Here is a 15,840-nt window from a genome sequence, read left to right as displayed (position 1 = left end):
GTGGCTGCCACAGGCATCTTTTGTGGCCTCAGAAGGAGAGAGATGGGAAATGGCAGGTCTCAGCTTGCCACCTGAGCAGGGACAACAGCAGGGATCAGCAGAGTTCAGCCTCAAAAACAGGAGTTAGTGGGTCAGAATAGTGCCCTGGGGTGCAGAGAACCAGGGGAGGCGATTATAGTTCAAGGTAATCTGCACTCATGGCTTTTCCTAGGCTGCTCCAGTAGAGCAGTAGAGCCAAAGCCAAAGGAAATTCCGCAGCTGATTTTCCTAACAGGATAAAATCAGCTGCTATTGGCACAGGCAGAATGCAGCCCTGGAGGTATATGAATAATGTTTCCCCAACTGGCATCTGAAATCGCTGCTTGCGTTATGCTCCTTTTAGTGAGAGACAAGCAAGGCATCTCAGACCGTCCAGTGCTTTGTGGTGTTCGGGACAAACCATGAATGCCTACTTAAGCAAGGGGGAGGAACAGGACACAACGTGATACACTGACAGTAAAATTATCGCTCTGATCCCAGCGAGAAACCAGGCAGGGGTCCTGAGCCTGTTCATCTGGTTAAACAGGTACACGTGCAGAAACTGTGACAGCAACAGATGACCTCAGCCTACAACATGGGCAATGGAAGGTCATCCCTGCACCTCTCTACAGAGCTGACGGAGACCCACCTTTTGTGCTGCCCCCAGAGAGCTGACACCCAGCCTGGAAGTGATAGGTTACCATGCCTGCCATGCCGCTGCTTCAGTCGCACAGATAAAATATGCTCTTCTCAGACACGGAAGCTATTACTTCTCTGCGATGAAACAGCATCCCACACTCTTATTAACCTGTGCCCTACTTCAGAAGCAAATTTAATTTGCAGCTTTCATAGTTAGGTAGCGCTAGCATTGGTTTGTTCCTGTGCCTGCTCTGAGTTCGCTGGATCTGTACAGTCCCAAGTATGGCTGAGCCCTATTTACTGTGGCCTATAAGCATTATTCCTCAGAAAAAGAAAAAAAAAAAAAAGGAAAAAAAAAGAAAAAAAGAAAAAAAAAAGAATAAGGCATTGGGGTGGTTGAAGCTTTTTGTTTCACTGGAGAAAAGTCAAGGCACAAATGTTAAAAATGTCCCTGCAAAAATGACTTCTGTATCAGCAGAGAGTGATGTTCTGTCTGCTAAATGAAGTTTGTCATCTGGGATATTCCTACACATCTGGTCACTTTACACAGAGCATTTCAAGAACCATGCTGTATGGGAGAGAAAAGAGAGTTTCAAAGGATTCACTGGATTTCTGATGGCAAGCATCACACAAAAAAGGGTATGGTTTCACAAATACACCAAGTAATAGGGAAAGGGAAGTAAGAGTCTTCAGTGATGGCCACCACAAAAGCAGCACATACAGTAATTTATGTGGTAGATTTACACGTAGATCATTACCGAACGAGCAACTCAAAAAGCAAAGGACACCCATTTTTTTAACCAATGTTTAATATTTTAATTTATAGTTCACACAGTTTGTTGACTTCTTTTAAGGAAATGAATGTAACCACTAAAAACACGAAGATATGTGGAGTGTGAATGGCTTTTCACTGTCTTATTGTGGGGAAAAAAAAAAGGATAAGACTATGCAATTTCAGTTCCTCTGGGGATTCAGCTCTGTCGCTGCCCAATTGCAAGACTCCTGTTCACATCGGTTATTTTGGTAACCCCTTGTACTTGCATGGCTGGTGACTTGCAGCTTGGTGGAAGTCAGTTTGTGAACAGATTAAGATCTGGATTGCTGCAGTAACACTTTTCAGCTTGCCACGTGAAGATGACATAAGCACTACACACACTTCTTTGCCTGCCTAGGATGTTTCGGTGATGTGGTAGTCTTCTTGTGGACTGTTTCTCCCATCCTTTGAGCCGGCTGGAAGATAAAACTTTGGTCAATATGTTACACTATGCCCTTTGTAATGAAATAACATCAGATAATATGTGTTTAGTGGGGATTTAAATTCCTGAGCTGATTATGAGGAGCTGTTAAGACGTGTAAGGTTTAGCAGTTCCCTGTGTACGATTCTAGAACGACGACATACAGTATTTCAGTGACGTGCTCCTTCTGATGGCGTTTGAAAGGGCAGGACTTTGTTAGGAATACACTTGAAAGCGTAAGCAACCAAAAATACCAGTGACACGACTTGATGGTTAGTAGGAATTTAAGTGAAAACTAGAAAACTAAGCTCCTAAATTCTGAGTTCTTCTAGGTTTAATGAGACTTTTGCTTGGAGGTATCGGGAGTATGACGGGGTCGCCATCCCTTTGCTTCCCAGGAGGAAAACGAGTGTAGTAGTGTTTAATGTACCTGAAGGACGTTATGTGACTGAATAATGCTTGGAAACCGCTTTAGATAACAGATGTAATGGTTGTTGTGTGGAAAGGGACTGATCCTTATTACTGGGGGGGCGGGGCGCAGAGTATGATTTCATGAGGCGATTTCGTGAGGTGATTTCATGTTTTTTTTAATTTATTTCGGCGGGCAGGCAGCTGGCCCCGCCAGGCACGGCAGAGCCGGGCCGGCAGCGGGGCCCTGTGGGCTCCGCCCCCCTCAGAGCTGAGGCCCCAAGCCCAGGCCGCGGCCGTGCCCGGGCCCAGCCGGGTGGGGAGGGCGCCGGCCCCGCCCCTCGGCGCTTAAGCCCCGCCCCCCTCCGCCCGCCCCGCGACTCGCCCGGGCTGCCACGTCTGCCCGCTGACGTCACCCCCGGCCGGCCCCTCCCCGGCCAATCCGCTGCGCCCACCGCCGCGCCGAGCCGACGGGGCCGAGGGAAGAAAGGCCGGCCGACGCGCATGCGCCGCCGCCGCCGCGGGGGCCGCCGGGAGAGCGAGTCCCGGAAGGCGGGGCGCGGCCGGCCGCGGGCGCGGGGCGGCGGGCGTGGCGCGGACTCGGTTTCCCGGCATGCCCCGCCGCCTCCCCCCGGCCATGTAAGCGCTGCTGGGCGAGCGGCCGCCCCGTTTCCTGGTCGGGCAGCGGCGGCCATTTTGGGCTGAGGAGCGAGCGCGGAGGCCGCGGAGCGGAGCGGGGCCGGGCGGAGGGGGCAGGCCGGGCCGAGCCGAGCCGGGCGCAGGCGGCAGCCCTCGCACCCCCTGCATCCGCGGAGCGCCCGCCTGGGCGGCGGCAGGTGCCAGGCCGCCAGCGCCCTCCCCTCGCAGCGCCCTACGCCGTCCCTCGGGCCGCGGGCCCCACGGACATGTCCAGCATGAACCCCGAGTAGTGAGTGCGGGGCGGGGGCGGTAAGGGGGACGGGGCCGGGGGGCTGGGGGCGCAGCGGAGCCGGGGGGAGGCCCCCCAGGCCTTGGGGATGGGGGGAGCCCCCGGGTGCCCCCCCCCCGGTGCCGCCCTTCTGGGGGGACCCAAAGGCTGCGGGCGCCTCGCCCTGCCCCGGGGCTGCCCCCCGGTGAGCCCCGCCTGGGGGGAGCGGCGGGGGGGGGCAGCCGGGAGAAACAGCTCCTCTCCGCGGGGGCTGCGCGCCCCGGCCCGCTGGCAGGCTGGGCAGGCGGAGGTCCGCCCTGCCCCGCTCCGGCTGCGAGTCATGTGTGTGTCACATGGCGCTTGCAAAACACTCGGGGCCTCTGTGGGTTTTGCAACGCTCCGGCTTGGTCACGAAGCAAGTGATCTTCGGGGTTGGACTGAGCCGAAGGAGGAGCTGCCTGGAGAGCCTGGTGATGGCACGGGGTTGTGGTTTTCTCTGGGGGGTCGCGGTGTGAGGGTGGCCTTGTTCTCGGCAGCGGGGATGGCTGAGGGCTCTGGGCAGTAGTTGTCTGGGGTCTGGCAGCAGTAAGAGCAGCGGCTTGCCCACCAGGGTGTTGGGGACAACAAACCTCGGCTCCCTCATCTTTTGTTTGAGGGACTCGGGATTCATTTAAAAAGCACTTTAAAGCCAGCCACTTTGCTCTCACTACTTCAGTGCCAAAGAGTGGTTTTAGGATTCTTTCGCCTATGCTGGCACTCCAGTTTGGGATGACAAAGCTGCCATGCCCTCTAATGCAACTGAAGTGGTTTGGCTCTTGAGCCCCGTGTGTGGTATGACATTACTGCTCTAGATCCCACCATCTCTTTATGGGTGAGACTCAACCAACTTTTGTCCTCAGACCTTGTCTTCCCACGCAGCTGTGGCTGCTGGTGTGCATGGTCATGGCTTTTATGCTCCCTGTGTGTGGCAGTGTGACTGCAGGCACTCTGTGCCCATTAAAATCACCTGGAGAGTGAGCAGGAATAGAAGGCGAAGTAATCATCAGCTAGCTCCAGATAGTTGGTGAAAACTGAGAGGTTCAGCCAGGAACTCAAGTTACATCTTGGCAAGATTACATAACAGGTTTGCTGGTATGGCTTCTGGAAGCACTAAAACAGGAGCTGGATGTAACCAGTGGATAAACAACAATTTGTTGGTTGGTGCCTTCATGGTTGTAAAGGGTCTCAGGGTTAAATTCGACTTCATCTCGTGGACAGGTGGGGTTTGGCACTGGAAGACTGCCTGTGAAGTGTTAGGCCCTTCTGGGTGGAAGCAGGTGGAAGGGGCTCTTCCCCCACAGATTATTTCTGGCCTTTACTGAAGCCTCCCAGCTTTTTAGGAAGAGCTGACTGAGAGCATAGCTTCCTGCAGTCAGGTAACAAATGCTGCTATGGAGGCGAAAAAGCATTTTGTGGGAGCCTCGTTCTCAGTGGAGTGTGTTCATTCCTGGAGGTGGGGACTGGACTCCTCAAATGAAGAGGGAAGACTAGTTTAAGATTAATTTGGAATAGTAAATTGTTACTTTTGGCAGGGTTGTGTCTGCTGGATGAGGATAAGAGATGGGAAGAGCACAGTGAGATTTAAGGATATTTTTCTCTCCCTATAATAAGTGTACTTGGATCAGTGTTAAACCGGGAGTAAGATTTGTGGGGTTGAAGTATTCTTCCTAGTCCGTCTCTAACAGGTGCAGGTATCCATTTGTGCTTTTAGTGGTACGTTGCCTGGAATGTATGTTCTCGGCTCCTTATCAGGGCTTCAGATGGGGCTGTAGCCCAGATCCTCTGTCCTGGGCGTGTCAGAAGTCAGTGGGTTAGCTAAATCTTTCTGTTAAACTTGCCTCCTTCAGTTTTCTTATTCAGAAAGCTGCAGGATTAGAAGCTACTGGTGTCAGGGTTTGAAGGGAGTCTGCTTCTGAGCTCCCCTGAAATTTCAGTGCTGTAGGACAGCTTGGTGGACTAACAAGTGTGCTTTTTGTGTGTGAGAAGGAGCTGGGGAGGGCTGGGTGAGCTGTTAGCGCTAGCATTTGTGAAGCTAAATTCTCAAAACATCTGTCCAGCCAGTGCTGGGTTGTGTTCCTTTTGTGTTCCTCCCCCATTATGGTGTTTAAATAGTCAAAATGTCAATATTGACTCTGTTGTGACTAGATCATGCTGAGGTCTTTCAGGCTTGGTGCTTCCTACCCCTTGTGCAACTGCATGCAGCAGGCTGGCTTGCACAGATCCACCAGGGGGTGAGCCCTTGCACAGATAAGCAGGCCTGGGAGTTAATCTTGATGAATGCTCTGTGGTGTCTGGGTCTCATTCCAGATACCTTCCCTAAGGGGTGATAAGGGAACAAAGTGATGTTGGAATAAACCTGGTTTTGGTATTCAGAGGTGTTAGCGAGCCCCTGTGTGGGCTTCTCAGGCTTGTGTGGTGGAGGTCAGTGGGTGACAGGTGAGTGACAGCTTCTGGAAACATCTGAAATTATTTGTTCCAGCCTTTCTAAGCCATAATCTGCGATGCAGAGTGGCCTCTTGTCTTCTGGATTCTGTTTACTTGCACATGCAGTGTGTAATCAGCGTGACAGTCATGCTCCTCTTCAAAATTTCTTGGGTGGTGGAACAAAGAGGATTTGAGGCTGCTGTGAGTATCTGTTTACAATAAACCTGCAGCTGACATCAATGATTAAAGCTGACTCCAACAGTTCCTTGTAGGAGATGGATGACTACCTCATCTTGTCTGTTTGGGATAAAGCCTTCCTGGTTCTAGGAAAGAAGTGCGTCTGCCTACATAAACAACGTGCTTTAGAGGCATGCGGATCTCTTGTCCTGCACAGCTTTGGCCAGCTCTGCTGAGCTTGCTTGCTGGCTGTGGCACGGAAAGTGCCTGTGGTGGAGTGCTGCTCCCCTCTCAGATGTGGCAGGGCTCTCCTGGAGGTGCCTTTTTTGCAAGAATTGCAGTGTATCTAGCAGTTCTCCTTGGCAAAAGGAAGTTAGCCTGTTCTCCTCCTGATTAGAAGGGTTTGAAAGCCTCACTCATGCTGACAGCACCTGCCTGCCCTGCTGCTGCACATCCTCCAGCGAGCAGTCTTGTATAGTGTGAAGTATGACTGCTTATATAAAGAGTGAGAAGTGGCTGAACGATCAGTCCGAGTTCACGCCACCTCCAAGTGCTGTGGAGAAGGCTGTGCTGCATGGCCTGTGCCCAGCCTGCGCTACGGGGGCTTCCTGAGCTCCAGGAGCTAATGGCCCAGGTCTTCAGACTGGGAAAGCTAAGCTCACAGCTTCAGAAGTGATTGAGGCTTTTCAGGAGCAAGCACCAGAATTAACCTGGGTGACTGGGATGTGTCACCACAACTGAAGCTGTTTACTCAAATATATTCCATCAGCAGGGTTCAGTCTGGAAATACATTTCAGCAAAACTTTATAGCTTGTTCTCATTTTTCTTGGATTTAGGCTGTTGTTCTGTGGTCTCAGCCACCACACCGTGTGTAACAGATAGTTCTCAAGGCCCACATACAGATGCCTGGTGTTGTAAAACACCCTGAAGCAGCTGTATGTGGAAGTGGAGCGCGTTTTTGGGTATTATGCATGCAGTAACTTTAATTTTTGAAAACCTAAACAGCAAGGTTGCACTTCAATTATCTTGGAGTTGATGCAGGTCTAAGTTTCAGTCTTGCTTATCTGGCAGAACTAGGTTTGTGACACAGCAGCCCGTTCTAGGGTAAGAGTGACTTGATAAAGGCTGTTTGCCTTTTTCCTCAGCCTGAGCTGTGCTGGCCCTGCTTTGGGTGAGGCAGCTGGCTGGAGCTGCTGTGCGACCCGGTGACTGTTTGCTGTCTGAAACAACGGAGCCCAGAGTCGGGACACGTTTTGATAGTAGAGATGTCAAAAGCAGCATTTAAGGCTTTTGGATTCCTGCTGCTTCACCCACAGCACTACTGCTAAGTTACACTATGGCCGCTCCTGTTTGCTTCTGGCCAGGGAATGCCTGCATATAAAATGGAGGACTTAATAGCAGGGTAGGCCTGGCTGGGAGCTGCCCGGGAGTCTGAGGGATGCGAGAGGAGGACAAACCCTGCAGGGTTTGGGGGCTGAGGAGACCTGGGTCCCCCTTGGAAGCAAGGGAGGCTTGGGAGCTTGTAGCTCAAGTCTTACCTAGGAAGGAATTAAATGTTTTCTAGTGACATGAGCAGTGAAATTCAGGTGAAAGCACAGTGGTAATATTCCTGTGTTACCATTCTTAAGGGGATTATGCCATGCTGCAGGCTCTAGTACTTGGAAGGGTATTAATGCTTTCTATAAGTAATAATTTAGCTTTGCAGAGAACTGGCTGACCCAAACTTGCTGTTAAATCTGAAAGCTGTGCATGTCAATTTGTGTGTGATAACCTAACAGAGGGCCAGATGTGAGAGCTGGTGTGCCATCACCCTGTTCTCTAGCCCGTGTCAGCTTTGGGGAGCTGCAGTTGTTAGTGGGGGAAAGGGGAGGGAGCTCGCTCCTTCCTCAGCTCCGGGCTGGGGGCGGTGGCTGGGAGGCCGCAGAGGGAAGGGTCAGACAGTCCCGCTGTGCTGGGGCGGGCAGTTAGGCCTGGAGTGGTTTTCTCCTGATAAAGCACAGCGGGGTGCCCGCAGTCGGCTCGTCCGTGTGGCTGGGGCAGCTTCTGCAAGCGGAGCCACAGGAAACGCGAAGCCGCTTCTGAAGGGCGCGGGGAGGAAGTGTGCAGGGCGGCGTGTCGGGGCGGGGACAGCGGTGTCAGCTCCTGGGCTGCCCTGGCTCCACGAGGGGGTCCTGCGTGGTCCTGGGGAGCGAGCAGTTGTAGTGCCGCTGGTAAGTAGCGGTGCCTTGACTGGTTTGAAGCTGTTCGGGTAAGTGGGTTGTGATGCAACCTCACTTACCTCCTCTGAACTACGCGGGGTAGTAAGTGCACTGCACTAAAACCATCCTGCCTTGGTGCCGCACACCGTTTGACAGTAGTGAGCTCTGAGCCCCAGAAACTAAGTATCTTCAGATGACTTTGATCTCTGAAGTACCTTGAGTGCTTTCACTTCAGGCTGGGGAGGGGTGAGCCTGCATTTTTAAGATTAGCTTATTAGTCGTTACATTTAGCACTTTGACTTCCCTCTAGCCTTGAGAGAAGTGCTGCGGCAGTGGGTCTCCTCCGTAGAACGTGTTCTCACAGCGAGTCACTGGGGCACTTGAGCTGAGGAGTGGAGGAGAGCCTGGTGGCTGGCTGCTGAGGGTGGGTGCAGTGCCCTGGCTGGACTCATGGCAGTGGTGGGGAATAGTCAGTGGGGACAGCTGACTTCAGGTTTATTTTTGTTTGGTTAAGTGGGGGTAGAAATGTGCCTCTTGTAAGCTTTGGTGGTTAAATGAGCATGGGACTTAATTCTGGGTGTTGTGGGGCTGAAGAGCTACAAGCCTGGAACTAGCTTACCTAACACAAGGTATTGCTGTGAGTGGTGCTTGGTTTTTTTGTCCTGCTTGGTCTCTGGTATTAAACCACCCCATTTGGCTTGTGACTAACATACAGTTTAATGTTTTGCTAACAGTGAAGTCTTCGTTGCTCTCTGACATGTAAGGTAGGTCAGCCATACTGTGCTTGTGCCCTCAGTATTGGGAGGGCTCAGCACTAAACAAAACACAAATTGTTACCCCTACCGATGTGACTTAAGAATTATTACACCATACCTGACAGGAATGTGTGCTGACATCACACCTGAGTGTGGATGTATTACCTGGCAATGTGTGCTTCGTTCTTAAAAGATGAGTGGAATATATGGCCACTAATATGGCTGTTAATAGCCTAGCATGGGAGGCAAATGTTCGTTCTGCTTCAGCAGGTCATTAAACCTGGTGCTAATGGCTTGTACACCTCCATCGTGTGTTCTGTTGGATCCTGCTGAAAGCTCAGTCTGGGTAACTTAAACTGAGGAAGGACGTGGCTGCTTTTGGCCAGCTACATGGAACTTGTGCATACAGCAGTGGAGCGAAGCCTTTGACTTACAGATGGTATGAGCTGGCTTGCTGTCCACCAGAACTATTATTGCTGATGTGTTGTTCTACCAACCAGTGAGGCTCGTACGTAACTGGGAAGTGTGGTTTTAGTTTCAGCTAGACCGCAAAGGGCTGAAGTAGGACTCTTCACCTTGCTGATAGCTACCAATATCCCCGTTGTAACTTCCTGGAACAGCACGCTTCAATGCAAATGCTGTGCCCAGGGCATCCACCTCACACCTCCCTTACACAGCAACTTACGTGAACTGAGAGCACCTCACCTGGCCAGAGGAGTTTGGAGTTGGAGGGTCTGTTCCCTAGCAGTGAACTGATCTGCCTGACTCAAACAGTGTACTGGCTGTCAGCAGCATTTGTCACTAAGTGCCATTTTTTTCTCCCTGCAGTGACTATTTATTCAAGCTACTTCTGATTGGAGACTCCGGTGTTGGGAAATCTTGCCTTCTACTTAGGTTTGCAGTAAGTGATCATGCTTAAACTTTTATATAAAAGCTGCCTCAGGTACTTAGCAAGAATTTCTCCGCTAGAAGAGCGGCTTGAAAGGACTGATGGCTGTCAGGCCTGGTGTACCAAGGAATAATCAGTGTTTCAAAGCCTTCTTGTCTCCTGAATGTTTCCAGCTAATGTATTCATGAGTCATATCAGAGATAATATCAAGAATGCCCGGTTAAATTTGATTCTCATTTTCCTGTTACTTGAGAACAAAATATCCTAATATAAGTTCCACCATTGTGGTGGTGGTAGAACTCTGAAGGTGGAAGGACGTACTTGAGGTCTGGGGTCTCGTAGTCCTCATTCTCAAAGTTGTAATGTATGCCAAAGACCTTAATTAGTTACAACTTGATCTGAATATTTTCAGCCGGGTGAAGTTTGACATCTGCATTGAAAAGGCCTACCAATTGCTTAGCCTGGGGGAGAGGTAATTAAAATAATCTAGGAATAATAAGGCCTTAATGCTTCCTTTAGTAAAGGAACGTATACTGAACTTTAAAATTGCTGGTGGGCTGCTGTCTTGAACTTCATGCAAGAGGCTCCAATGTTCTTGTCAACAGGGGGAGTTTGAAATGTTTGACAGCTCCTGGTGGGAAGAGCTGGAGTCCAGAGAACTCTTCACCTGTGTCTAGCTTAAAATGTTGCTGTGGGAGGAGATTCGAAGCTAAGTTTTGATACTAGTGCAAGACAATGGTGGCGGTTTCAGACTATAAACAGCTGCTCCAGGCACCTCTGGAAGTTCCCTGTTACTTATGTGAAGTGGGTGTCTGCTGTGTGCAAATAGCATTGCACCAGTGGGAGCCCCCATGGCCACTGCAGCACTACTGTAGTAGGACAAGGCAATGCTACAACCAGTGTGAGCACCAGAGTGGTGTAACCTGCTCTGCTCAGAGCTCAGTTAGTGGATTGGAAGTGACACCGAGGCTGGAGCAGTACTCACACATCAGTGTAGCCTGTTTTCTTGCAGATGTTTCACATGAAGTCAAATTTATTCAAAAGCATCCAACTATTCTTTTGGATAACCAGCTTATGTTTGTGCTCAGTTATCTGGTGTTTCTTCAGCTGAGAAGCTTTTTCCTGTAGAAATTTGACTTTCTAAACTAAGCTTTTTTACATCGAATGCTGCAATAAGTCCTTATGTCACTTAATATGTTCCTGCTGCAGGTTAAACAGCAGCAGGCTTTTCAAACATACCTTTTTGAGTATTGGAACTTAAGGAAATGAATGTCATGTCATTGTAAAAGGCTTAATGCTTTCCCGTTACTTGCGTCTGTTCCTTCAGACAGCTGTATTATCTGAGGTGTCTTCCATTCACAGCACAAAGAATCCCCTTGCTTTTGTGAGAGCTGCTGGTTACGTAAAGCCTTTTGTGGCATGTTTAACCTGAAGTTCTGTCCTGCTGGTACTTTGCAAATAACCTTCCTTCATGCCAGTAGGCTAATGAACACTCGCATGTAGTGGAGGCTGACCCAAAGGTTTCTGTGTGCCGAAGACCAGGTGGGGCCTCAGCAGCCAGGTCTGTGCAGGCTGTTAGAGCAGTGCTGTGTTTCCTGTGCTCACTCAGACCATGCAGCAGAGGACTCATCACGAGTACCTAAGCTGTAACTCTAAACTGCTGTAGCAACCAGCTGTGGTGGCAGGGGATCTGCAATTCAGATGCGGAGGGCGAATGAGGCAAAGCCTCTCACTTGGTATAGGTAGCTGCCGTGTAACAGATGAAAAAACACCAAAGGAAGATAAAAATTGGAGGCACTTCAATGACCTTAATGGTTATTCTAAGTAGCTCTTCAGTCTGCCAACTTGAACAAAGGCTGTCTTCTGAACTACAATTCAGGACTTAATGCTATAGCATTTTTGGAATGAGTTTTATTGACTAGTTGGGGAACACAAACCTTGCGGTATGAGGTGCTTAGAAGTTTTTGAAGAATTTCTAAAGAGTAAGTGTTCAGTGAAAAGATCTAGATTGCTGCTAGACTTTGCAATGGATGATCAGACCCATTTTTTCCTAGGAAATCAAGTACCTTTGTCTGCATGGTGTTTGCCTATTGCATAATAAAGTAGGTGACTGTGGAAGTGCAGCTGGCTTGACTTATGTTCACTCTTCTTCCTAGGATGACACGTACACAGAAAGTTACATCAGCACAATTGGTGTGGACTTCAAAATCAGAACTATAGAACTAGATGGGAAAACAATCAAACTTCAGATAGTAAGTAGTATTTCTCAACTCCTGGGCACCTTAATCTGTTCAAGCACAATTGCATTCATGATTACTGGTACTTATCTTTGTTTCTATTTTAATGATTAAAGTACAGTGTATTCCCTGTTCTAAGAGGCTAGGCAGTTTTCACAGGACTTCCCATGACCTGTCCCTGAAGAAGGATGTGATCAATGCTGCCTGCCTGAAAGGGGAAGTGAGATGTTAATCTTTTTTCCTTTGGGAAGAAAAAGCTTAAGTTTTAAAAGGCACCATGGGCAGTGAGCTGAAGGGTGGGATCCTGTGCTGGTTTGCTCTCATCAAAACCAGTATAGTTTTGCAGTAACTATTGAGGATCGGTGTAAGTGCAAGAACATCACGGTTGTCCAAGATGCCAGAGTTCTCCAGCAGCTGTTAACAGCTGTGTGCACTACCTGGTGCTGGGAGTGTGCTTTTGTGGGTCTGAAAGGAAAAACTGACAAGTGTGCTTGCAACTGGCTTGTCTGCCTTAGTGCTGAGTAGCGTCTTCTGGCTGTGTTTGGCCTTCCCCTGCAATAGGCAGGGGCAGAGACTTGGCAGTTCTCTCCTCTAATCTTGAAGTGCTCTAAAATGGTGACTTGTGTACTGAAATCTAATATCTATGCAAGGTCACACAATCCTTGTCAGCCACTGCTTCCAGCTCCAGCAGAGGCTCTCAGGACTGGAAGGCAATGACTCAGGGATTCCAGGCTGTGCTGTGGAGCAGCCTCTAGTTCCCAGCCAGAAGCCTGGGCACAGTTGTGAGCCTGCAGACCCTCAGAACAGCCCACCAGGAATCTGTCTGCGAGTCTATTTTTAATACGTGCTAGCCCTACTCCTGACATGGCTTTGGGAACAGCGGTGTTTGGGTGACTTCCTGCCCTGCTGGGGGGAGGTGAAGCACCAAATGCCCTTCCTCCCCTCTGCCACCAGGAGGAAGGAACCAGGTTTGAGTTGTTGCACTTCATCTTTCAAAGAGGATGTTGCCTGTAAATACCTTTGCAGCTCTTTTACCAAGGCTGCTGAAGGGAGTGGTGATGTTAGATACCCCACATCTCTCAGATCTTAGCCTGAATGGGTTTTCAAGCCCTGCCTCGCATTTGTTCTGACCACTGAACCATGGCTTCTGTTTATATGTGCAGAAAGGGCTTCTGTTTGGGTCAGAATGACTTGAAATGTTTTCTGTGAGATCTCTTCAGTGCACTCGGTCTAAAACCAAACAAATGAGCAGTTCTAGGAAAGCACCTACTGAAGCGTACTTCCCAGTTAAAATATGTTGGTTACCTTGAATCCTGTTTGACCATCTCGGAGATGTTTCTGCAGTTGGGACTTGGAGATGCTTGCAGTTGGGTGGCAGGTCGGCTGAGTTGTGTTCTGTGAGCTCCTGTGACCCCGGCACCCTGCTCTGCAGTAACTGATCCTGTTTGCCTTGCAGTGGGACACAGCGGGACAGGAGAGGTTTCGAACTATCACTTCCAGTTACTATAGAGGCGCTCATGGCATCATAGTTGTGTATGATGTTACGGATCAGGTAAGTGGTGAACTTGTGCCAGGAGGGGTTCTCCAGGTGGGATGCATGAGGCTGACGTGTAAATAAAATGCAATTTGATGCACTATGTAGGATTTAACAACTCAGCGTTTCTGAAGCATGCAGTGACTGTTCTCCAGCTGTGTTGAAGTTCATTGAGCTGAATGGACAGCAGTCTCCAGTTTGGGGCTAAACAAGTACAGGGAGCTGTGAGATAGGTGGGATGCTACTCTAAAGTAACAGTGTCTTAGGCTTAACCTGGAACTTGCTGGGTAGGTAAGTGACTGTGAATACTTCTCAACCTGCCTTTAGTGGTGAGGAGTCTGAATTACTGATACTGTTCAAACATTTCTGGATGTACTTGAACTTTGGTCTACAATAAACAAATCTGAAACTGAAAAATGTCAGCATGTGCGCAGTGTACAACTGAGGCAGTGTTTTTTGTGAAAGAATCTCTGAAGATCAGTGGTGCTGTTGTCCTGTTTGAAGGGCTCTTCGGAAGTGTAGAGTTTCCTGAACTAACAGGAAGGGAACAGTTGGCTTCTGTTGCTAACTCGAATGTCAGCTCAGTGCAGCAGTTCTGTATTTTTGGAGTCAAAGGTTGTTCCAGCATCTCTCTCCACAACAATGTGACTTGCACCTAATAGCTGGTGCTTTTGTAAATGCCTGGGATTCTTCTGCTTTCAGCTGTGTACTGTATCTTCTGCCTGCTACAGGAAGAGGAGGAGGAGTCCCTGATGGTATTTGTTGGCTATTCAGTATGGAGCAGGGAAAAGTAATGGGGGGGAGCCCAGCCAGGGAGGAAGGGGCTGATTGTGCACTGCGTGGAGCAGTGGCCTGAAGAATGGTCTAGACCCTGTGGTGACTCCCTTATCCGGAGGGAATTGGGAGCGGTGGTATGGATAAAATACAGTAGCATTAGTAGTGTTGCGTCCCTTGTAGTTGTGAAGCACACTGATATGTACGTTGCTTTACCTTTTTTCCAGTTATTGCCGAATAGTGCTGAACTTCCCTTGTGGTAGGGGTTTTGCTTACAGCTCTCTTGTCTCCTAGGAGTCTTTCAATAATGTAAAACAGTGGCTGCAGGAGATAGACCGCTATGCCAGTGAAAACGTCAACAAGTTGTTGGTGGGGAACAAATGTGATCTGACCACAAAGAAAGTAGTAGACTATACAACAGCAAAGGTATGTTGGTACTGACACGGGCTGGCTTGGCTCAGTGCTAGGCTGGGTCATAAATGCAGTTGAGTTCAGTGTAGGGAAGCAGCTCGGTACACAGATGTCAGTGTGCCACAAATGCAGACAGCTCAGTGACCTGCTAAGTACTTCGGTACAAGTCAAATTGGGGTTTGGGTGGGGGTCTGTGAACTTGGGGTGGATGCGGAGGTGCACCAGGAAACCAGGTGAGCTGTGAGTGTTGGTGTGTGAGCTTACTGTTTGCTGTTTCTCGATTCACAGGAATTTGCAGATTCTCTTGGAATTCCGTTTTTGGAAACCAGTGCAAAGAACGCCACAAATGTAGAACAGTCTTTCATGACCATGGCTGCTGAGATTAAAAAACGAATGGGTCCTGGAGCAACAGCTGGTGGTGCGGAGAAGTCCAATGTTAAAATTCAGAGCACTCCAGTCAAGCAGTCTAGTGGAGGTTGCTGCTAAAACTTGCCTCCCCCCTTTTGTCTCACAACAATGAATTTGCAATCTGAACCCAAGTGAAAAAAATTTGCCTGAATTGTACTGTATGTAGCTGCACTACAACAGATTCTTACCGTCTCCACAAAGGTCAGAGATTGTAAATGGTCAATACTGACTTTTTTTATTCCCTTGACTCAAGACAGCTAACTTCATTTTCAGAACTGTTTTAAACCTTTGTGTGCTGGTTTATAAACGTGTAATCCTTGTTGCTTTTCCTGATACCAGACTGTTTCCTGTGGTTGGTTAGGATGTATTTTTGTTTTGATGTTTCTATTGGCATGTTTAGATGTCAGGTTTAGTCTTCTGAAGATGAAGTTTAGCCATTTTGTATCAAACAGCACAACAGTGTCTGTCAGTTTCCATGCATAAAATTTAGTAAGATATATGTAAGATCTGATTTGCTAGTTCCTTCTTGTAGAATTATAAATGGAAAGATCACACTATCTCTGATTAATAGTTTCTTCATACTCTGCATATAATTTGTGGCTGCAGAATATTGTAATTTGTTGCACAATATGTAACAAAACTGAAGAAATGTTTAATAAATATTGTACTTATTGGAAGTAATATCAAACTGTATGGTGATAAACATTGTCTTAATTTGTATTGGCTAAGGGGGAAATCAGGCTTGCATTGTGCACAAAACATATCTTTGTGCAGCCATGGCTCTCAG

At 48.9% G+C, this 15,840-nt stretch overlaps 1 protein-coding gene across 1 annotated transcript; it reads left to right on the top strand.

Moving 5' to 3' along the window:
• Positions 1-2,960: 2,960 nt before the first annotated feature.
• On the top strand, positions 2,961-15,741 carry RAB1A (RAB1A, member RAS oncogene family). The gene is made up of 6 exons (XM_035553033.2): positions 2,961-3,228; positions 9,629-9,701; positions 11,846-11,941; positions 13,383-13,478; positions 14,529-14,660; positions 14,934-15,741. Exons 1-6 carry the CDS (start codon positions 3,206-3,208, stop codon positions 15,129-15,131), a joined length of 618 nt encoding a protein of 205 aa, XP_035408926.1. The 5' UTR covers positions 2,961-3,205; the 3' UTR covers positions 15,132-15,741.
• The last annotated feature ends 99 nt before the right edge of the window (positions 15,742-15,840 follow it).

This window comes from Cygnus atratus, chromosome 3, assembly GCF_013377495.2.
Source record: "Cygnus atratus isolate AKBS03 ecotype Queensland, Australia chromosome 3, CAtr_DNAZoo_HiC_assembly, whole genome shotgun sequence".
Taxonomy (NCBI): domain Eukaryota; kingdom Metazoa; phylum Chordata; class Aves; order Anseriformes; family Anatidae; genus Cygnus; species Cygnus atratus.
This window is presented reverse-complemented; position numbering and strand designations above follow the sequence as displayed.

What these genes read in the sequence shown, in the direction of transcription:
- RAB1A (XM_035553033.2), top strand. Translation starts at nt 3,206, where the DNA reads ATGTCCAGCATGAACCCCGAGTA. An exon ending in GCCTTCTACTTAGGTTTGCA is followed by an intron (nt 9,702 to 11,845) that starts GTAAGTGATCAT and finishes TCTTCTTCCTAG; the next exon opens with GATGACACGTACACAGAAAG. An exon ending in TGTATGATGTTACGGATCAG is followed by an intron (nt 13,479 to 14,528) that starts GTAAGTGGTGAA and finishes CTTGTCTCCTAG; the next exon opens with GAGTCTTTCAATAATGTAAA.